This window comes from Lonchura striata, chromosome 2, assembly GCF_050655825.1.
Source record: "Lonchura striata isolate lonStrDom1 chromosome 2, ASM5065582v1, whole genome shotgun sequence".
Lineage (NCBI taxonomy): Eukaryota > Metazoa > Chordata > Aves > Passeriformes > Estrildidae > Lonchura > Lonchura striata.
The window spans coordinates 23,664,740-23,687,889 of NC_140704.1; the positions used below are offsets into that span (position 1 = coordinate 23,664,740).

The 23,150-nt window shown below is 39.9% G+C and overlaps 2 protein-coding genes across 5 annotated transcripts; both read right to left on the reverse strand.

Annotated features, from left to right (window-relative positions):
* Positions 1–35: 35 nt before the first annotated feature.
* CLXN (calaxin) lies at positions 36–5,639 on the reverse strand. The gene is made up of 7 exons (XM_021551712.3): positions 5,515–5,639; positions 4,814–5,011; positions 4,431–4,586; positions 2,847–2,951; positions 1,734–1,885; positions 828–932; positions 36–254 (listed from the first exon to the last, which is right to left on the reverse strand). The coding sequence occupies exons 2-7, from the start codon at positions 4,869–4,871 to the stop codon at positions 207–209; spliced, it is 624 nt and encodes a 207-aa protein (XP_021407387.1). The 5' UTR covers positions 4,872–5,011; positions 5,515–5,639; the 3' UTR covers positions 36–206.
* On the reverse strand, positions 5,519–20,633 carry FAM133B (family with sequence similarity 133 member B). 4 transcript variants are annotated; one of them, XM_021551685.3, is made up of 11 exons: positions 20,474–20,633; positions 16,833–16,930; positions 16,077–16,155; positions 13,675–13,749; positions 13,468–13,500; positions 13,005–13,073; positions 12,315–12,410; positions 11,106–11,153; positions 9,401–9,496; positions 9,089–9,133; positions 5,519–7,582 (listed from the first exon to the last, which is right to left on the reverse strand). In XM_021551685.3, the coding sequence occupies exons 1-11, from the start codon at positions 20,495–20,497 to the stop codon at positions 7,496–7,498; spliced, it is 750 nt and encodes a 249-aa protein (XP_021407360.1). In that variant the 5' UTR covers positions 20,498–20,633; the 3' UTR covers positions 5,519–7,495. The 4 variants fall into 4 exon arrangements, with proteins under 4 accessions (XP_021407360.1, XP_085429234.1, XP_085429232.1 ...); XM_085573108.1 differs by having other exon boundaries at positions 9,085–9,133; XM_085573106.1 differs by lacking the exon at positions 13,468–13,500.
* Between the last annotated feature and the right edge of the window lie 2,517 nt (positions 20,634–23,150).

Here is a 23,150-nt window from a genome sequence, read left to right on the forward strand (position 1 = left end):
GTAATATATTTTACATAACTCACAGAAGAACTCTGTTTAGGTAGAGTTACAGAAGTAAATTAATTTATTCAATAGCTTTAACAGCAAAGGAAGATTGAAGCTTAGGAGCAACTTGAAAGATGACTGTTTTTACTATATCACAAAGAGTGGTGAAGATGAAGACCCCTTTTAACAGTATTCATCAGTGGAGTTACAACTTGGAGTTTCTATTTAGGAACTTTCCGGAAAATTTTCTGTTCAAATGACATACTGCTCTGTTAAAAAAAAAAAAAAAAAAAAAAAAAAAAAAAAAAAGTTAATTTTCAGTTAACTAAAGGATTTCTATTTAGTCAGAAAAGGTACTGAACTGAAATGTGTATGCAGTGAAGACTGACTCTCGCTTTTTAGCTTAGAAAAGATAAATCCATAGCATTAATGGTATCATCACTAGCAGACCAGCTAGAATATTCAAAGTTATAGTTGAAGGAGAAATTAAAATTTTAACTGCTCAGCAGTCGGGGTGTGTCCCAAGGAATGATCTGGCATTAAGGGCCAGAAGAAGGCCCAGCTGCAGAATGAGATAAACTGGATGAAAACAGGAATGCTAGAGACTGGGATGACAATGTACAGGACTGAAATTTCCCTTAGTGATGAGATGAATACCTGCAGCAGTGTGCTGCAACAACCCTGGAGTGGGAGTGCTCAGGGACCACCTTTGGATAGCAGAACTGGCACTGAGAGGATGAACTCCACATTGGCCTAAGATACCCTGACATTCACAGGATTGATGCAAGTGTCTGTAAGGAATTGGCTTATGCAGTTTTTTTTTGAACTCGAGGTTAATGTACCTTTATGTCTGGCAAACATGGTCCAAAGGCTTCTAAGAGAAGGTTTTCATCTCTGACTGCTTGTTCAAAGTCCGTAAAAGAAAGCTTGCCATCGTGATCATAGTCCTGCAAAAGGAAGGGACCACTTCAGCAAAGGATTATGACTTGTAGTTTTGTTTAACAGGTGTTCAAAGAACATGGATTCTATTTTTAGTTAGATTTGCAAATTGGGGGTCATCAGTTTATGCTCAGAAAAGATTTGTGACTTGCCTCTAAGGCAAAAAGGGTGGGATTGAAAAATTGAAAAGATGGTCTTAAATAAAAAAGGAGTTGGGATGCAAAACCTGGTTTGAAGTGAAAATTTTTGACCACCATGAAAGAGAGTATATATCTTGATTTGATTAAAGTACTGACAGACTATCCCCAGATGCTCTGATATTCTAGATTAAGCACTCTAAGACAAGCTTCACATTAATAACCTTGAGTTTACTATTCTAATAGAATACATACAAATAAATAGGATAAAGACATTACATTTATAAAACACAAATATACTTTAAAATTAAGCTACTGCAGATGCTGGTACTGATGGAATAAATGCAGCTTACACTTCTAAGTTTTCCACTTCTGACTGGGCTCTTGCTTTGACTGGGCATGCATAGATGTATAGGCCATACATACATGCTAGTTTATACATAAAGTTTATAGTACATTCACATACTAAATTAATGATTTCATATGAGAATACTGGACTGGGACTCATTAGATCTCATATATTTCTGGCTTTCCTCAGGAGACTTGCAGAATCCTTCTGTAAATAATATAATAAAATAAGATACCTTATTTTGTTACTTCATAGAAAGGTTTTAAGTATTGGTTAGTGAATCTTTGAAAGACCCTCAAGTATCACAACAAGTAAGTACTTGCCATTTTCTTTAGTGCTATCTCTACCAAGTCCTTAACTCCCTCATCAGGCTCTTCATTTGCTGGTTGTATGAGAAGGCTGTGTTTCAGCATTTGAAACATTTCCTCTTTTGAAATGTATCCATCACCATTCAGGTCATAAACAGCAAAACAGTCTTTTGAAATACAAATAAATAGGAAGTTGATTACAAACTATAATCACGTACCATTCAAACTGTAGACCTATAGACAGAAAATTACCTATAGACAGAGCTGCCCATTATCAACTGAGCCAAATTTATTACATATTCTGAAACACTCCTGGCAAACACTTGTGACAGACAGCACTACATCACTATGCACTAGTATATTCTATAGTGCTTACAGCAGGAATGCATGTTTTACTGTTTGTGGTTGTACTGACACACTGAATTACAACCTGGGCACACATCCTAATGCTGTGACACCCCTGACCACTTTCCAGATGAATTTATATAATGCAGCAGGAATGGCTAATGCTGTAACCTAGGAACTATGGAAACAACATGCTGTCATTCTCATTTTTCTATTGTTTTTCTTCACTCCACTTGCCCTATTTTTTTCCCTGCTGCTTAAAATTCTAGAGTTCTTGCTATTTTTTCTCTTCCATCTTTCTCTGTCATTACTGTGGAGGTTCTCATTACCACCTTACAGTTTTTCCATCTCTGCTTCCAATCTGAAGAACTGCTGGAGCTAGTGTGCCAGTAAATGAATGTTGGCACTGGTCTTGCTTGGCTTGAGACTGTTAATTAGCCAAAAGCACACTAGAGATTCATCTGCTTCTTTATAATTTTGTGTGTGAATACAAAAACATGTATTTTTTCCAGAAGTGTATGCTGTAGAATAAACTTCAGTTTAAATGCAAGATTTTGTAAGCAACAAAAAAAGGTGGTGGCTGTGGTAACAGTAGTTAACACAGAAAAAAACTGTCTCAGAGAAGCCATTTCAGAACTCAGTTCCATTGCATTAAACGATACAGAAGAAAACTTTTCAATTACCAAATACTTTATAAGAGTAACTACTAAATTACAACAAAAGCAATGTGTTGTTATTAATTCAATCATTACTACTAAATATTAGCATACAGATCAATCTTACATTTCATCTTCTCTTCCAGGGTCCCCCGAAGTAACACTGCTAAGCCTTCCACCCATTCCACCACAGTGATGAAGCCAGTGTTGTCTTTATCAAAAATGCTGAACACTAAGAAGTGTATTGGACACATTTCAAATTTATATGATAAGGAAACACAAAAAAAACCAATGTTTTCTTAAACTCAGTAAAATTATAAATTATCTTTCTTCTTAAGATGCTTATCTGCTTTCACCAAGGTAAGATTACCGTTCTTGACTCTAAGATGTAACAATGAAAGGGATTCTGCCCCTCAGTTTACTGATCTTCCACTCCAGAATCCTGCCTGGTAAGATTTGTCCAATCTGTTGCCTTCCTGACTTAACAACTACAGGAACTATGCTTCCATGCAGATGGAAAGCAAATAAACCAATATCCTTTAAAATAAGGGATAATTCTGCATACATATTAAGATTTAAATAACTATGTTTTGTCTTGGAAAATCTTGGACAAAATAATCCTAGAAATTATATGTATTAAATCTACAAAGAAAAATAACCTTTTTTCTGTCATATAACAATATATTTTTCTTCTCCCTTCCCTAAGCAACTTTCACAGCTTCACTATTAATACAGCCTGGAATACAGTAATTCAAAACCAAGGAGTTCAAAGCATCCACCAGCATCTGTAATAAATTGTATTTTAGAATATTAATTAGTAAATTGGCTGAAGGAACATCTCCCCATGCAGAGCCAAGCATTTTTGACTTTGAAGACAATAGGTTTGCTTCTGTGAACTGTAATCAGCCCCTTTGTGTGTAAGCATTCAAGTAATTTTTAAGAATATGTAAGGTTATGTGAGGTATCTTCCAAGACACACTTGACTTGCTGCATAAAATTGCAACAAGTTTTTATTTTATGGCATGTGAGTAGCTCTCTTGCTAGAGACATGGAGAAAGTTGAACCAAGGGGGGGGGCTCTCGGCAGCCCAAGACTGAAAGAAGGGCAGACTCATGCCTGCTCTGCATACTCCTCTAGACATCGCTACATCCGAGATCATTCCTTCAGCTTTCACAGTGACTGCAAACATGCCCCTTGTTACAATCTGTGAAATCACTGTATTTTCACGGGGTGATTTGTCTCATTACTCTCACTTCCTAGTACTACCTGCCCAGGCCCTTCAATGCTGCTCACAAAGCCTCTATTCCCAGCGTTACCCACTGTATCAGAATGCCTTCCTGGGACTCCCCGCCCTGAGCTACAGCTGTCGCCCAGCAGCGACCGCAGCTCCCGGGGAAACCACCGGAGAAAAGAAAGTGACGCTGCCCCCTTCGGTCACGACACTACAGAGGCTGCGACAGAAACAGCCACAGGGCAGCCAAGGGCCTCTGCCTGCTCTGCCCGAGCCAGAGAGTGAGCTCTCCTGAACTAAGGGAAAACCGTGACGCATAAAGAAAGAAAATGTGCCATTTTCTCAACAGCTCCCGAGGATTACTCCTCCTTTGCCGTCCCGGCCGGGAGGTGACGATGCCGTTTGGTACGGACACGCTCGTCGGGTCGGCAGCGTCATCCCGACCGCTTCCACGGCGCCCAGAGCCGCGTGCCCGCTCACCTCGGTCCAGCACCACGTCATCCGTCATGCCGAAGGCGTTGTACAGCGTGTCTCGGAACACGGTGCGGTCGAAGCCGGCCCCAGCAAACTGGCTGCTGGCCTTAGCCACCAGCGTGTCGAAGAGCTTGACCAGACATTCCACTTCGCTTTTGGTAACTGCCCGGCCCAAACACAAACACAGGTTGTAAGTTAAGCTGGTCAAACACGAGGCAGGCACAGGAACACGCCAGGACCACGATAGCAATAATCACCCCCCGCCCCGGCCCCAGCCGCTGTTCCTAAGGGAGCGCCGGTGGAGTGCCTCGCATGGGGGACGAGCAGAGCCACCCAGGATGGGCACGGGAACAAGGCGGGGCGGCCGCCGGGAGCCCGGGGGGACTCACAGTGCTTGGCGGATCGGGTCAGCGAGTCCACCAGGAGCTTTGCCCCCTTCCTGCTCATGGCGGCCGGGAGCCGCTGCCGCTGCCCTGGCAACGCGGGGGGACGGCCGCGGCCGGGCGGTGCCGCTCGGCCGCACGGGCGGGTCACACAGAAACACGCAGGTAGAACAGAGATCGAGTCTTAATACGCGTTCAAAAAAACTGCAGCAGTCAAAAATAAAATAATTGCATTTTAAGTGTCTAAAAACGTTTGTGGGGAAAAAAGAGCTAAAAGTTACAACATACAACAGTGCTTGTTCATCTACTGTCAGAAGGCAAGAATATATTAAACCACTCTTATTCCAACATTGCCTATTTTCTACTTTGTCCCTCTGCTGAAACTTGGAACATGGGTGTAGGTGCCACCCCAAACCCCCATCACTGTCTCACGACCTCGACGTGGGCACATCGGGAAAGCTGAAAGGCTGAGACCAGCCTCCACCTTTCCTTCAGGAAAAAGGGCACGCAGGAGCAGATTCCACGTATTTGTTAACGCATTGCAAACTGAAGCAGTTCCCTTTCAGTACTAAAGCAGCTTTGTTGGCAACTGACAAAGCCCATAAGCCCCTTAAGCGGCCACACCCCTTCCCAAGCATGACAGCCGCACTCCAAGCCTACAGCTGAGCAGAACAGATAGTTACAGTCACACAATTAAAATTACATACCGGCTTAGGTATTTGGAAGACTGGGTCTCATTTCCATTTTTATTTCTTTCTGTGGCAGGTGGTTGCGTAAAAGTCAAATAAGGTATTACACAGGACAGAGCATTTATGCTACGGTTCATTACAGGTTCTTTTACCAAAACTGCAATACCACAACTTAAAAAGAAAACAACCCCAACAAAACTACATACAAACCCCAAACCAAACCCCTCTGTTCACTGCAAATCACCTTTATTTTAACCTCACTGACAAGAGTGTCTAGAATGGGTAACATCAAGCCCAAGAGTATAAAATAGTTGATGAAGATATTACTATTGTTTAGATGCACATTGCTGCAACTCAATGGTTGTATTCTCCCAAGAACTTGAAGACAATTTCTCTGTACGCAATATGAAATCACCTTTTCCCACAGATTTTAGTTATGGTTTGCAGACTAATAATCAATGTCTTCAAAGTCCTGAAATTCTTGGCAACACATTTGAAACATCCATATGCAACAGAGGTAAGTTCTAAGTTAGCACCTGTGCAATGGAAAAGAGGGGTAGATCAAAAATACAATCTATATTTGACTACACCTGGGATGGATGGGCATTTGTTAAAGGCTAACAGAAGGCCCAGCAATTAATATTTCAATGGAAGATGTAGTGAGAATTTAATGTAAACTAAAATCAAATGGTTGCTCATGTTTTCTTGTGGCAACATTTAATTTAAAAAAAGCTTCTTTTCAGTTATCTAAAGCAACTAAAGTAAAGTAAAACAGCTTTATGAGTTAGGTCAACATTCTGTAGCCCTCAAGTACAAAAATATAAATACAAACTGTTTAAACAGTATCTTAATGAGATTCTGGCAGTAGTTTTTTATCTAACAAGACGCATCACGTAACAGATCTGCCACTGAACTTGATCAGAGTAAAATCAGCTTCAATATGAAGCTGTTAAGGTATCAAAACCCTGCTTTTTACATGCTAAATAACTTCAGCAAGTGTGCACTTAAACACAGCAATGAACTTAACTATAACTACATACATGAAAATCTGCATGTGAAATGTAATTCATAAAACTGGTTACAACAAATGATTACCTGCATTTTGTTAATTTAAAAATGGTACAAATCATGCAAAACAATTCTAAAGATAATGCAAAGAAAGCTACCAGTGTTTGCAAGAAGTTTTCAATTAAACCAAAATTACATTGAATGAAATACAGATATTTACTAGCAAAGGTCTATCACTATTTTGAAAAAGCAGAGGTAAAATCTTCAGGTTTTGAATGTCAGTTGTACTGCAAAATGTCATTGCTCTTGCTTAATGCAGAAGCACATGCTTGGAAGCTCAAAACTGCTCATTCAGAAAAGTCTGCTGACAATAGCTCTAGCTTCCCAGGAATGCAGAGATGCATGGATTGAAAGTAGCAAAGATTTGCAAGAATCAAAGGCAAAGGCACCCTATTCAGGTAGCCAAAATGGTAGCATTCTCTTTCTCATAAGCATAGAGATAATAATGGGGCAGATGATCCACATTTCAACTAGGCAGCCTTTTAAATATTATCGTTCATTTTCCATTAGTAGACACCAGCTTGTAGTAGTTTATGCATAATATTAACCTGCAGGATGAACTTGGGATTTAATTTGTCCTGATTTACAAATAAAACCTTTTACTAATGCTTTAAAAGACTATTTTTACTATCTAAAAAGTTTAACTCCTATTTTCCAATATTTTACACCTCAGCTGGCCTACCGCCTCATCTCAAACATCTAACACTGCTTACTGGAATCTTATCAGAGTTGTACCTCCATGTATTAAGCAGCAGGCAGTAACAATGGTCTTTCCCAGCACAGCTGCATCTGGCTGGCTACTGAAGGATTAGGAATAGTTTTAAAACACAGGAAAACTCATGCAGTTTGGTAAAGTTTGCTGTCATTTCACAGTTTAAGTTTCCTTTAGTCATTGCACTTCTGTTGATAGGCTCCGGTTGTTTTAAAATATTTATTCTGAATCTGAATTGGAACCAGCAGTCTTCTTTTTCTTCTTTTTACCATGTTTCTTGTGCTTCTTTCTCTTTTTTGTTTTATCCTAAAAAAAAAAGAAGTTTTTCTATAATACAATTGCCATCAGTTATATTCTGCTAATGCAAAATGAGAACCAAGAATGGGTATCTTTTGAAAGACATTTCAAAGAGATTTCTACAGAAGCCTATTGAGAAATCACAAAAAGAAATACTTTACCCAACAATTTGGGCTATTATGAGCAGTCTTTAATTCAAATTTAAATCTCAGCCATCGTATGGCTATTTTACACTTCTGATCACTGTCACTATTACATTTCCTAATATTTTAAATTATTTTCAGAGCATTATAGATTACTGAGAAAGTAATAAGGAAGTGTTGACCAGCAGTGACAGATTTGGGAATAACTAGGATGTTTATATATTTTAAAGTAAGTACTTAAATTCACTGTGTAAAATGATATAGCTCAACTGCACTTGGCTAGACTATCACTTGTACCTTGTTTAAAATAAAAGAATTATGATCTCAACTGGAAATATAAACACACTCAAATTGACCCTACTGGATTCAGTCCTAAAGGTAGTACGCTGATCACTGTAATAAAGAAGCTAAAAGATGCAATATTGTCTTTTTGAAAGCAGAATTTCAAATGAAATTCTCATATAGATGTGGCAATGCGTAAATGAAACAATCAGTATTAAAGCTTTGTTTTATACATATTCCTTACACATACAAATCTTTTATGAAAAAGACCATAAGCAATCACTAGAAATGTAATGGCAAATGGTTCCCATGAGTCTGAGAAAAAAAAAGCAAGTTCCATGGAAAAATGTGTACTGAGTATCACTGATACTTCTCTGCCTGTATTTTCAGGGGACTAATGTAGACCTTCCCTTTGCCCCACCTCATGTGCCTGATAAGGAACACTGCTGCGGACAGGGGAGACAGATACAGAAACATCTCAAGTGGGCATTTAGGATCCCACTGATTGAGGAACCTCAGGTACATGCGGTAAATCTGAATTCCATATAAATCACTGCTGAACCTTCCTTCCAGTCTGACCAACACATACAAAAAAAAAATACTGAGAAAAGTAGTAGGTTCCTGGCAGCTTTTTATCTGGTTGGGAAAAGAGTTATAATGGCATATATGTTGCAGCAATTTTGTCCCAAGGCCCTTTCCATGATGGCAGAGAAGGCTTAGCAAGGAATTACACACAACACTAATGAAGAAACAGCCCTGATGTCTGTCTGTGTAGCAAACTGCTCCCCTACTTGATACCACACAGGTATTAGTACTTCTACGACATCGATACAAAATAAAATATATCCTACAGTAAGTGTTAAAGTTGTAAAAATCTCAAATCACATACAGGTAAAAGAGTGACAGATTCTTCTTTAATTCAACAATTGAAAAAGTGACTTCAGCAAGTAAATAGAGAAATTTTTAATTTAGATGTAACAGTAGACTAATGCTATGAAACATTTGTATCTGTGAAAACCGTTAAACTAGAAATTAACCAAGTACAGAGTATTTATATCCTAAAACTACAGTGAGTAAGAGGGATACTTGCTGTTTTCTCCTTTTCCTCATTGCTTTTCTTCTTTTTTGCTTGCACCTAAAGAAAATAAAACCAAATGTAGTATTCATAAAAAGTTGATTCTCAAGGAAATTCATTCAAAATTACTTGTAGGTGATAGAAGCTAGACTAAACAATCCTTAAACTTTTATTTTAAAAGGAAAAATACAAACAACTTTGAGTGCACTGCACTCTTCAATTCAACCGTACAGTGCAGAACAGTTTCAACAATGTTTCAACAATTCGCTCATGAATCAGTACAAGCTACAAGCACTGTAACATTGGAAACTGAGGATTCACACTGACCTCCTCTGCCTGATCCGATTCAGATACAGATTCTGATGATAAAGGTCCATCACCACGATCTGCTTTCTTCCTTTTCCTGTGGTGATTTTTACCTTCCTACACAAAATAATATATTTGTAAGTAAAGACAGACCTTTCACGTTTTATAAAACTTCTGCTTAAAATTGAAGATTGAAATATCACTTTTAAGTTGTGAAATATTTTAAAATTTTATTGACATTAAACGAATTCCATCATCATTATCAAATTACCCTAACTGTTAAAATCAACTTTTAGTGAAAATAATAATTTTCTGTATATTCCTTTTTCTTGTTACCAAGATACAGAAACTGTCTAAATACTAACAGTCTCTTATTTTAAATAATAACACATGGAGCAGTAAGCATTTGAAAATAAAACATTTCACCACTTTTAAGTAACTAGTAACTGAAGATGTCTCAATACATACATACAAACACTTTAGCTTCTGACTCTTGCTTTGTTCATGAAAGAAAAAGTTCCCTCTGTATTTGTGTTGAACCAGGACAAGCTGTCCCTGCGAGCTGTACTTTCAACACATCATATTTCATTCCAGTGCATTTAAAAGAAATTATTTTTAAAATTCTGATGCTGTGTGAGATTGTTCTGATGAGCTACTTTTCTGCTGCCTGCACTTCCTTTGCTCAGGACAAAACTACTACGTGCTCCTAAGACTGAAGGTACTTTCACTCAGTTTCTAAGACCAGAAACTTCTGAAAAGAACTCATGAGCAAGTACACAGGATGCAGCCCATCTGGCACACAGGGGGATCTGCAGGTAGGGGAAGAAAGACCCCTAGTTCTCAAGTGTCCTTTGCTTTCAGAGGATGTGAGAAAGCAGTGCTACAGTAAGGGACCATGGTAGATACTTGGTCTTCAAAGAGAAGCCATTCAAAAGGATGAGATGGGAAATGGACACTGTAAAATAGAAGCAGGAGGAAAGGGAGAAAAATGAGTACATTTGCTTTAGGCAATGGAGAATTTGTACATCAAAGTCAATACTATTGACCAGAGCCGGAGAGGCCAACATGATAAGAAAGGTAACTGGACAGAAAGACTAGGGTGGACTCTGAAAGCATTTTTAGTTTATCCACAGTGTATGAATAACTAAAATTGAAGTCAATTCGATTGTTTATGTTAAAGATAATGGATGAGTGTACAAAATGGTGTGGTGGTGGGCAGGAGAGAATATTTTCATGCTTAGAGAAATGGCAGAATAAGGTCATTTTTCTTAAGCTAATACCTTTTTCTCTGCAATTATTCAAAGCTGTCATAAGTATACTATCTATGACTACATTTAGATGAAGAGATCCTCTGCTTATGTTTCTTCATTTACAGCAACAAGTCAATACCCTACCAGGTGTGCCACTGAAAATATCATCGCACACATTTTTAGCCCAATCTGACAGCTAAAGGTAAACCTCAAAACACTACGGATGCAGCTGATCTTTAATTTACCTATGTAACAAGAACAGATCCATTGGTTTTCACTACAATAATTACTAAACCAGGTGCTGAATCCAACTAAACTTCTACTTCAAACTGGGTTCACTGAATACCTTATGACTGTGTGGGTTTGCACAGAAAATTTCCACAGATGTAAAGTGAGGTATTCAATATTAAAAAAAGAAATATCTATTATGTATGCAACATGCAGTTCTCATCAAAGGATTTCAAGAATAAAAATACCTTCTCTTTTTCACAGTCTTCCTTTGACCTCTTCTTTTTTGTGCTATCCTAAATAGAAAGGAAAACAAATCACAACAAAATAATTTCATTAAAAAGGAAGAAATCTCCAAAGCAGTCTGGCCAACAGTCTTTTTATGTCTGTTGAAAGTAATTCTTCAATATTTGTTCTTTCTACCTTGAAGTTGATAAGAACAATATAAAAAGCTGTAATTTTGATGCAGCTGCTAATCTCCTGATCCAGCAGCATGGAAAGGTCTGTATGGAATGAGGTAACAGCATCCTTGCAGGACACTTAGCCTATGGGAAGACTACCAGCTATCACAGCTGTAACCACATGTAACATGTAACAGCTGGGAATCTTTTTTCTTTACCCATGTTCATCTCTGCTGATCAGACCAGGTTGAGCAGGTATTTTCCCCGAGTTTTTTGCAGTAAGGGTATCTCTGGGTCCATTTATGTAGCGGAAGTTTTTAACCTCCCATTAGCACATATTCATAGATGTCTGCAAACAGTCATTCATTACAATTTATATCCCACCAAATTAGGTATTCCAGTGGAAGCCTGTAATAAAGTCTACACAGAGAATCTTAAAAACTCACTGTATTATTAATATTTAAGCAAGAAGTACGGTAACTATACACTGTAAGACAGAAAAGTGCTAACAGAACAAGCTGCTTTGTGTATCTTCACTTTTTTGTTCATTCAGTAAGACCATGTATCTACATTGCTATACTTCAGAAAAGGAAAAAGACAACTTCAATTTAATAAGCATTTGGGAAAGGCTCAGTTTTCCAACAGGAAAATATTCAGATATTTAGAAAGGCAATGTTCTGGCCACTACAATCCAGCAATACCTGCATTTTCAGATATGGTGTTCAATTAAATTGCATACTCAGAAGACATTTTCAGTGTTAATGAAGTATAAAAACTAAATATTTGAGCAACAAAAAAGCTGCATGTGTCTGAATTCAGAAAAATTACTACAAATTGCTGGAATAAAGTGCGCTCGTTTTCCAATTACTTCCACTAGGCATGTGGCCAGTGGAGGCAGATTCCACACTTCATGTGGAAGACACAAGCGCAGTTCAGGCCCTGTGAGAATACAGTGGAAGATGAAAATCCATATGAATATGTTAAAGTCAGAAATCTTTATGGTTTTATAATACCAACCAAGAAAACTTGCCAAGAGCAACACATCTGTGTATTTACCTTGCTGTCTGACTCAGATTCTGAAGCTGTGCTTGCTGAAGATTTCCGTGAGGAGCGATACTTCTTCTTCCTTCTTTTCTTCCCTTGCTTTTTATCCTATCCATAAATATTGTAGAAAAAGAAAGAAAAACACAAACTTGATTTTATTCTCACTAGAATTAGATTTACATTAAACGTAAAGAAAAGGAAACATCAAATTCCTACATGTTACAATGTTCTCCTGAGGAATAAAGTACACTACAATTGATTTTTTTAGTGGAGGACCTTCATAACTCTTTTGCATTGAAAAAATGCAAGCTGGTGAAAAATCCAGATTCTCTAGATTGTGTTTATTATTTAGATGTATGCTGTAGAATCTGATCACCTGTAACAAAGATTTTTGCTAGAAAGTAGAAATGGTATTTTTGCATTTTTATGATTTGATAGGGGATTCTGTTCGGAAAGCAGTTCAGTGTTAAAATGGATCCAGTTTAAAAGACGGGATGCCAAAATCTGTAGTGTTCGCACAAAAACTACTGACTGGATACATATGTCTAAAATTCATGACTTTATTATATATATCAAATGCATAAAAACTAAATGCATTTATCCAAATTAGCCCCTCAAAATATTCTATAACATATTATCAAAATATGTATTAAATAGATGTCATGGACAAAACATGATAGGTTCAAGTAGGTTAGCTCTTACCTCATCTTCTGAATCAGATGAACTGCTGGAAGAATCAGAGCTTGATGAAGAAGAGGAAGATGAAGACAACTTGACCAAATACAACAAAAAGTGAAGCTTGTGAGATGCAGCATTTTGTCTGGCAAATACTCAAAAGCCTATTCAAACACTCCCTTTAAAATGTCTTCATTTTCAAAGCATAACCAATACAATTTTACTTCTGAGAAGCTGGTCTTACAGAGATTTTTCTTAAATAAACTTCTAAACCACTTCTAACATTTTTCTTTTAATAATATCTATTTAATGCTCTTTTCCTACCTTTAATTTCCCCTGTATCAAATATATGCAAACCCTTTCTAAACAAAAGTTAATTTATCATCTAAAATCAAAATTACAGCTATACTTTCTCTTTCCAGGACAACTTAAATGACAAACAGGAACAACCCCAAAGCAAAAAGCTCAGAAAACTGAAAATTTTGCTCACCCTATTAGATTTCTTCTTTTCCTTTTTCTTTTTCTTAAAAATAGAACAAAATAAATGTTACTTTAGCATCATTTTCTTTTGGCATGCATTTAGGTTTATGAACTTTGATGCTGGCTTTTAAATTGTATTCACAAAATTCTGTGTTGGCAGCATTGATGATAAATCCCAATTCCAAACACAGAATGTATACAACTGAAAACAACTTACCTCTTTTTTTTTGGAGGAGCTCTCATTTCCACCCATTAATTTCTCCCTGTGTTTTTCCAGTTCTTTCCTCCAATTCTGAAAACAAACCCAAACAGAAACAATAACAGGAGGGTCATTCCTGAGCAGTATTTTTTAAGCTCTCCTCTGCCTGACATTATAATTTTAACAAAACCCACAGAAAATAAAAAATAGCTATAACGTTAACTAAAGCTGTAATACACCTGATTTTACAGAAGATTATTTAGCAAAATACAGTGTTAATGTTAACACATTTAATGTTCAAGTTATTTGGCTTTAAGAGACTGCCATTTATCTTGAAGGTCACCAGTTATGGTATTTTTGCTTTTCTATCACAGTCTTCTTGCTAGAGCACTTTAGAAAACCAGGGTACCCTACCAGAAAAACTGTGGTTTTGTCTTAGTTCTAAAAATCACCTGAAACAAAACTTCAAGACAACTTCTCCTGGCCCTTCTTCAACATACGGGTGTCTCTAGTCTGTATTCTGGACCTTGCTGGTGTCAGCAATAATTTTATCAAATTACTATACACATCTTCATAGAAACACTCTTATTTTGTTAGGCCAAGCACACCACATGAATGAATAAAAATCTCCTCTCATTCCTGTTTTTCAATTCCACACCTGGTCTCTAGGTCTACCTAAAATGTCCCCTTAAAGAGCTCTGAAATTCCAACCTGCCCCCATGAAACTCAAAGGCTGCTAGGTTCAATCTGCACTGTCAGACACATCATGTGTTCCCTTCTTTATTATTCTGATCCTCACAATGAAGCTGTATTGGTACTGTATTGGCAAAATAACAGTGATCCACACGTTGTGCTGAGGGGACAGAAATATCAGGAGTCAAGTAACCTGTGCAATGCAGGATGACACACAGATCCCCACATCAGCACACTGTGAATTAGCTGAACAGAGCTGCTGAGAAACATGGCAGATTAGCCAGGAAGCAGTGCTGTGTGTAATGTGCTTCTATGGACCAAGGCAGCATCTGTAGGTTGTGTATTTTGATATACCAGGTACCCAGAGCTCTCTGAGGGGTCTCTCACAACAGCCTGTGCTTCCTTATTTTAAAGACTGCGCTAGTGTTGTTTTAAACAGAAATGTCTGACAACTGTCAGTAAAATAGGGGAGACAGCACCTTATTCAGAAACTTGTGATCTTTTCAGGCATTCAGAGATTTGTTCTTAGGTGCTTCAGGAATACCTCATGGCCATGTCACGATTCCCTGCATCCCTTTCTACCCTGCTACCATACTGAAAGGTTTGTAGCTTCTATGCATGCCGATTTCACTTATTTCACATTAAACAAAGATAAAATCAGGAAAGGAATATTAGAGAATATTAAACCAAACTCACCAAGCTAAAACTCAGAGTGCAAAACAACTGTTCCTCTCAGAACAGACCCCATAGCGCTCCACATCGTGATACAACTTCTTAGGCAAAGAGGTACAGCAAGAGTACTACGAGTACTCTGCCCTTCCAATAACAGAGGAGGAGCATAATCTACTTCAACCAGAAATTTATGATTAAGATTACTGAAGCTTATCTCAAGATACCAGGACCCAAGAAGGAACAGAAACAAAATAAATTCATTGTATATTAATTTCTCCCTTGTATACAATAGGAGTTACATGTGAAACTTTCTAATACTGTGCTGATCTTCAGTAGGTAAAGAACGCAAACACCAGAACAGCTGCATGTATATCAGGAGAACAGCACATGTTGTAATCAGCTTAGGATGAGAGAAAAACAAGTGCTTCATAGTCCTATCTGATTGAAATGCATTCTTTGTGCCTTCTCCCATAATAATATTACATGTATATTCCTTGCCAAAGACATCTGCTTCCAGTAATGTGGTTTTTTTCACTGTACTTGGATTCTGCGACCTTAAACAAGTGAATATTGGAACAACATACTTTGGCTTATCATACCTGTAAATGCATTGTTTTATTTATTGATATAAGCACATGCATTTGTATAAATATGTTTACATTTCTAACAAGGATTCACCAGCAATCTAAAAAAATGTTTTATGTATTTTTTTCTCTGAACTGAAAGAAGCTCTTCACTGGTTAAGTCGTAAACTCAACTTGCATTGTTTTATTTATTGATATAAGCACATGCATTTGTATAAATATGTTTACATTTCTAACAAGGATTCACCAGCAATCTAAAAAATGTTTTATATATTTTTTTCTCTGAACTGAAAGAAGCTCTTCACTGGTTAAGTCGTAAACTCAACTTCCAACATAAATGAAACAAAATAGTTACACATTAAAAGCTTGAATGAAGTGAAATGTTATGGCTACTTGATATTGTAAATGATAACAGAAGTAGCATGTTAGATAAAAAAGAATAATGTATTAAGAGCTAGTGACGTTACCAACCTCATTCATCTTTTCTTCAAACTCAGCCAAAGCCCTGGATCCTTTCTTTTTCTTTTCTAGTTGCTCTTTCACTTCTTCCCTGAATGAAAAAGATGGTAGATCACAATTTTTAAATTAAAAATACTTTCTTCAATGTCTAATTTTTCTGTAGTTTTTTTGAAGTTTAGCATAGGTTGAACTTCCAAGAGAGGAATGAAAGCATCTTAGATGTTACACATATGGTAACCTAACCCTAATAACTTAAGTACGGTTGTTAAATCCTTCCCAAAGATCTACAGCTAACTTTGCAATTAGGTAAACTGTTCTCTAATGTCTCATGAGGACAGGCAAAGGGATTGAACATAAAGTTGTTGATAATATATCAAAGTGATGGTTTTGTTGGATAGGGTAAAGTGAATTCTAAGAATATACCAGCAAAATGGTTCTTTTAGAGATTAATTTGTTTACAAATTAAATATATCTACAAGATTTAGGTATTATAATTTGAGCAAGAGGTAAAATGACATTTTCCTCTTGTGAGAAACTGCTGCAAAACAATATAGAGAAATGAGAACTACACATTTCAAAATGATATTATATTATTTTTAAAAGAGGAGACTGAATACATGTTTAGAAAATAATACCTTGGCCAGCACAAGAAATCTTTCAAAATCAATTACTGGATATTCTGGGAAAGAGGTAGGCATCAGTGACATTTTAGTAAGAGGGAACAAATATTTTACTTAAGAGGTCAAAAAGGATCAACATGCCACTCACCATGTTGGTCTTGGCCTGTTCAAGTAGTCTTGTATTGTTGGTCCTGAATTTGGGGCAGGCCCTCGTGCCCTGGCCATAGCTATGGGATTCATATAAGCCTTGAATGTGAAACAACAAAAAGAAATACCAAATTCATCAGTTACACTATGATACCAAAATATCTTTTGTTCTTCACATAAACTTTTTATCACTCCCTGAAAAGTAATTCTGACTTGTTTCTAAGAATATAAAATATTTAGCTAAACCAAGTTTATTCAGTCTGGCAGAAAAACTCAAGTAAGTGCTTTCAGCTGGAGTCATACTGTGGCAGAAAGAACCGATCCACAAAAAGACCATGTTCCTTACAACAATTCCTTTATTTAAGCAGTGATTTTAGTGCCATGATTTCTGAAATATTCTTCCTTGGGTTATAGAAAATGTAATTAAATTTCAGCTCTACCTCTCTGGGACAACTGATCCTATGCCTTTAAAATTATGTTCAAAATTGCTGACAGGAGTCACTAAATTCTGCACAAAATTTCTTGCACCAAAACAAGAAAGCAGTGGTACTTTGCTACAATTATACATGTATCAATATTCTGTGACTTAGGGCTGTTTAAAGGAGGAAAAAACTCACAAAACCCAAACATACATAATCCAAATGTTATGAGGTATTCCATCTTTCAAACCTATGCATCCTCTTTGTGTTACAAAAGACTGAACTAAAATTTAAAATTCATAATCCACCTCACCAGTCAATGGAAAAATTTCCATTTTTTCTACTGTCAGCAGTATTTTTTTCATGTGAAAAGGAGGTACATGTGCCCCCTTATCTCATGCATTTGTATCACTATGTCATCCCAACACTTTACTTCTGCAAAACATAACACACACACTGTTCTTACTGTTCAGTTTGGAGATGAGGAAAAAGAACAAATAGCCAAAAAAAAAGACTTGCTTTGGTTGCCCAATCTGAGACATTTTTTTAAAGAGTACATTTTGTAGATCCATAGCAAAGATTTGGCCATCTGTGTAGCTCTCACATGTCCAACACTGCTTTTTATCAGGCATTCAGAAACCACCATGCACAGTAAGTGAGCATTTGTGAAAGCTGTCAGAAGCAGCAGCTGCTGTCTCCCCTCCTGTTGTTCTCACTGCAGAAGCAGTGACCATAGCAATGCTAGAGTTTCTGGACTGGACTGCAAGGAGGCTGGTGGCCTTCAGCTCTTGGGAATACATTTGGTCCTGGAAGAGGCACTCTAGGCTCTGCCTGGGATGAGGCATCAGGCTGGAAGGAAGCACTGCCCACACAAGTTTAGCTTTGATTCACCAGCTGGACCACTCTGAAGCAACCCAAGGACTCCTTCAAGTCGAGCATTTTGTGACTCAAGTTGACTTTGCAACTCTAAGGGGACATTTACTGCCATTTCTTGGGGCTTGGCTTTGTTGTTTTTATTCACAAAAAGGCTAACTAACATGGGCAAATAAACACGGAGGTGTGCCAGTTGAAACAAGTAGCAGATGGATGTATGCACTCAAGTAGTTACAACACTTAGGCATTCACATGACAAATCTAAAAATGAATAAGCGAGTTCAGCTTTGAGTGGAAAAGGAGCTCCTTTAGGAATGCAGGACAGCACTATTTGAACACTGTTTTCACTACAGAAAGGTAATTTCAAGGCATTAGATCCACTAGAAACTTGGCTTACTCCAGTGAGAACATTAACTTTTGGTTACCATTAAAAAAAAAAAGTCTCTTGCTGCTCTTAAATAAAAATTAGTAAAGCTACTTTCCTACCTGAGCTAACAAGTCATGAACACCTCACCACTTTCCAACAAAACTCTCTACCTGCAGAAGAGGCTACAGCTATTAAATGCTCATTTTCTACTTGCTCAGACTGCCCCTGGATAACTGGCTAGAAAGCATCTTCCCTTCATCGGCTTTCTTGAACTGTACCACAGCAAGTACTTAATGACCATGTACTGCTCTATATTCCAGGATTAGGACATTTATGTCTTAAGTAACATTATTATCATTTCAACTGGGTTTGTTTATGAATAATTACTTCACCAACAAACATTTCTGTAAAGTAGTTACACTACTTTGCCAAAATGCATGTCACTAGCCAGAAGGAGCATGGAAATGCACCCTCAATAAAGAAAGTGATTGTCTGCACATTCATTTTCTTCTTTTAGCAGTTTGCTCAAGCAGGTATTAAGGTATTTGCTGCATAGCTTCCTTGCTCATGAGAAGTGTAAGACACCTTCTGTCAGGCAGGGTTCTCTGGGCTAGCAGTACTATTGCTGCCTTGCAAGTACCCTGTAGATGTGCAAAAAATATGTTTATTTTCCATCTCCAGAAAGTCAAAAACTATAAAACTACGGTGTTAAGAAGGGACACAGCAGAGAATAACAGTAGAAATATATCTATGATCATATATGGGGAGCAAAGGGTCCTGTATAACTTGTTTGTAGTACATATTATGCCATGATGGCATAATAAACCTTATATAGGAACATAAAGATTTGCTGGCCTTGGTATATTCCAGCTGTCCCATTAAAAGAAAATGAAGAATAAATAAATAAACACCTGAAAACCTTACAGGACATTTCAACCATAGATCCAGTCTTGAAGCCTAATACACTGTCTTAGTAGTCCAAATTTTTTGGATAAGTCAACAAAGCAATAAAAGGGACTTTGCCTCTATCTATACAATATTTCAGTCCTTCATGTCTATTATTATACTATTCCACTAAGGTTTGCAAAGATGTGAATAGATCTCAGTACCAATTCATAGCATGTACAAGAAAGAAACAGAGAAACAGAAAAAAATCAAAGTATTATGATTTGTGTTTAGTCATAAAATTCAGCAGCAAACTTACAATGTTTAAGTGGTTACGAATAGAAGGTGAAAAGCTAACTGGCACAAAAACATTGAAAGAAAAATAGGAAGAAGGATGACTGTGTTTCAGCTATGTATGAACTCAGGCTCTGCAGTCAGGTGTGTAGAAGCGCATTTTTTGCCTGCTGAGAGCTGGTTCCCGAGGCAGCAGAGTGCTACGCAAAGCTCAATTTCAGATCTCTCAGGTATAGCTGAACGCCAAGTTTAAGGAAATGCGGCTTAGCTAGGACCAGAGCTACTTCAGCGAGTGCGGCAACTCCCATTGGGAACATTTTATTTTTGCAGGGACCAGGCCAGCATCTTAATCACCTTCCCTCGACAGATCGCAAAGCAGGCGTCAGTCACGACGCCGCAGGATTTGACAAGGCAATCAGAGGTTCAGCCAGGCTCGAGCACGTGCCGAGGGAGGGACAACCCACCCGCAGGGGGCTCCGGCCGCCGCCGGGGCGCCGCGGGCCGGGCGGGCGAGGCGCGGGGCACGGCCCGCCTTTGTGGCCCGCCGGCCGGGCCCCGAGCGGCCGGACCCCAGTCCCGCCGCCGCGTACTCAGGCGGCCTCGGCAGCCTCCGGCCCGCCCCGCCGGCACCGGGCCGCTCTCGTCCCCCGCGGCGGCCCCTTCTGCCCCTCCGCCGGCGGGAGCGCGGCGGCGGCCGGACGGGCCCGCCCGGGCCGAGGCAGCGCTCGGCTCCCCGCGGCCTCCGCGCCGGGGCCCGCCCGGAGGTGCCGCGGCGGAGCCCAGCCGGGCTGCCGCGTTACTCACCACACGGTTATCCCGCTTCCCCATGGCGCCGCCGTGACCCGCGCCGCCGCCCGCCGCCGCCTCGGCCCAGCCCAGGGCCGTTCCCCGCGCCCGGGAAGCCGCGGCCCCGCTCGGCCCCGCTCGGCCCCGCTCGGCCCCGCTCGGCCCCGCTCGGCCCCGCTCGGCCCCGCTCGGCCCCGCTCGGCCCCGCTCGGCCGCGGAGCTGCGGCAGCGGCGATGGCGGCGGCCGCGCAGCGCCGCCTGCCGGGCCCCGCGCCCCGCGCCGGCAGCGCCCGCCCCGCTCCGCCCAGAGCTGCCCGGCGGGAAAGGGCGGGCGGGGCAGCTTCACTGCAGGGCTGCGGCGGGAGACGCGGAGTCACACCGTGGGACAGGCTGGGAGGGGCACAGTGGGTCGCCTGCTGCAATGTCCCCCATTAAGCACGTCTTAGAGCACATGGATTGTGTCCAGACGATTCTTGAATATCTCCAGTGAGAGAGACTCCACACCCTCTCTGGCCGGGCTGTTCCAGTGCTCGGTCACCTGCACAGGAAAGGTGTGCTCATATTCAGGAAAAACTTCCTGTGCACCAGTTTCTGTCCGTTGCCTCTTGTCCTGTTGCTTGGAACCATTGAGAAGAGCCTGGATTCATCCTCTGGGCACCGCCGTTTCAGATATTTATACACATTAATGAGGTCCCCCCTCAGTCTTTTCTTGAGGCTGAACCGGTCCAGCTGTCTCAGCCTTTTCTAAGAGAGATGCTCTTTGTAGCCCTTCGTTGGACCCGCTCCAGGAGCTCCATGTCTCCCCTCTCCTGAGGAGCTGCCGGCGGGGCGAGCACTGGGACAGCCTTGGAAGGGGCAGCAGGGGCTGGCTCCGAGGGGGAGCCCTGAAATGTAAACTTTCACTTGGATCCGGGGGCTCTCGTCTGGAATCTTGCCTCCCAGGGGAGGGCAGGATTTCGTAGTGAGAGGTTTGTCTCCTCTTGATCCATCTGGGGGTCAGTTACAGAGGGAACCGCAGTGTGCGCTTCTCCTTTTGCCTTCGGTAGATGCATAGGCTAAAGTATTTTGAAATAGCAGCCTGTCCTGACATAGAATTGGACCCTATTTCGGCGGGAGGAGGGAGACAAGAAAAAGAGAGGGGGGAAAAAAAGGTGTGTACTCATCCCTCGTCAGCCATCTGCACTGCAAAATAAAGCATTGTAATATCGCCAGGGTTAATATTACATTAGGTCAATGGAAGTGCTAAGACAAGCCCGGGAGTTACTGGGATCTATTAACTCAGAATTTCAAATGTCCTTTTCTCAAAGCATTAGCATTAAAAATTACTGCATATTAGTCACAGCTTTGTAAAAATGGAGAAAAGTAATCACATGTTAATATGTTAATCATAGCAACCACAAATGAGTTTTGTTACTGAAATAGCTTTGCTGTCTTCATACTTGGGAAGAGCTGGAAAAACTGGTGAGCCCACAGGAATTTGTGATACCAAATTGCTTAGCAAAACCAAGAGCAGCCTGTGAGGAACTAGAAGAAAACCAAGAAAGTGACTATACTAGATTTGCAAGTAAAATTAGTTCAGTTGCAAATTAGTGTTCAAAATTGCAAGATAGTGCATAAGGGAAATTTTATTCCTCAGAAATCAGCTGGTATGTTCTAAAACAAGGATGGCTACTTTGGAAACACACCAGGCAGAAGTTCTCCCTGAGCTGCCTTGCAGTGCTGGACACTTACATTGAAAACTAAATAAATAAATTGCATTAAAATACATACCAAATGAGATTAGGAGTATTACTAAGTCTATTATAATATCCATTTTGTCAAGCATGGAGAATTCCTTGCCCCAAATGCATGTTCAGATTTGGACCATTCTGGAGTTACCCTCAGGTTCAGGTGGCTGCCCCATGGCACTGCACACGTGTAGGCTGTCCCCAGTGCTGTGGCGGCCCTGGGAGGCGCAGGGTGGCCCCAGGTTTGGAGCAGAGCTCTCTGTGTGTCCCCATGCTGGCACAGTGGTGGGGCTGCAGGGCTCCGGGGGCTTTGGCTCAGCTGAGACAGCGGAGGCGATGCCTGGGCTGCACCAAGTCTGCCACGACAGAATGACTCTTCAGAAATGTTTTGACCAAAGTTGAGCTAAGGGAGTTTATTCATGCCATGCTTTGTGCTGTGAGGCTTTGAGCCAGGAAATAGAAAGACTTGCCATGGCAGGAAAGCAGGGGTGCAGGGTCTGTCCCCATGCAGGCACTAGGGAGGAGGAAGTCCTTTGCTATGCACTCCACAGTATTTTAATTAGACCCCAATTACCTTTTCCTCCCTGGGCTGGGAAGGCTTGGAAGTCCAGCCAGACAAACCAGACTTCTAAAAGTGGATGAAAACACTTAGGGAAAGGACTTCTGTGTGCTAGGAGACTAAAAGATGATGTTGTTTATCAAAGGGATGGAAGGTGGAGGAACAACACAACTGATGAGCTCAAAATGAGAACTCATACAGATAACGTAAAAATCTTACTTTCTGTTTTTCAGTAAATGGTAGGCAAATGATAGACAAAGACAATGCATTTAAAATTATTTTTAAATGAACATTTGTTTTTATGGTGCTATCAGATGTGACACCTAGGTCATTAGATAATTTTGAGGCACAGAGTAAAATAACATTTATGTGGGTAATGGGAATATTTGTGCTTTTTCCTACCTTAGTA

Coding starts and splice junctions, on each gene's coding strand:
- FAM133B (XM_021551685.3), bottom strand. CDS start 20,497: ATGGGGAAGCGGGATAACCGTGTG. Junction 16,931..20,473: donor GGAAGCGGGATAACCGTGTG/GTGAGTAACGCG, acceptor TTCACATTCAAG/GCTTATATGAATCCCATAGC. Junction 13,501..13,674: donor GCTCCTCCAAAAAAAAAGAG/GTAAGTTGTTTT, acceptor TCTATTTTTAAG/AAAAAGAAAAAGGAAAAGAA.
- CLXN (XM_021551712.3), bottom strand. CDS start 4,871: ATGAGCAGGAAGGGGGCAAAGCTCCTGGTGGACTCGCTGACCCGATCC. Junction 933..1,733: donor AGATAGCACTAAAGAAAATG/GCAAGTACTTAC, acceptor TTCCTTTTGCAG/GACTATGATCACGATGGCAA. Junction 255..827: donor CATGTTTGCCAGACATAAAG/GTACATTAACCT, acceptor TTTTTTTAACAG/AGCAGTATGTCATTTGAACA.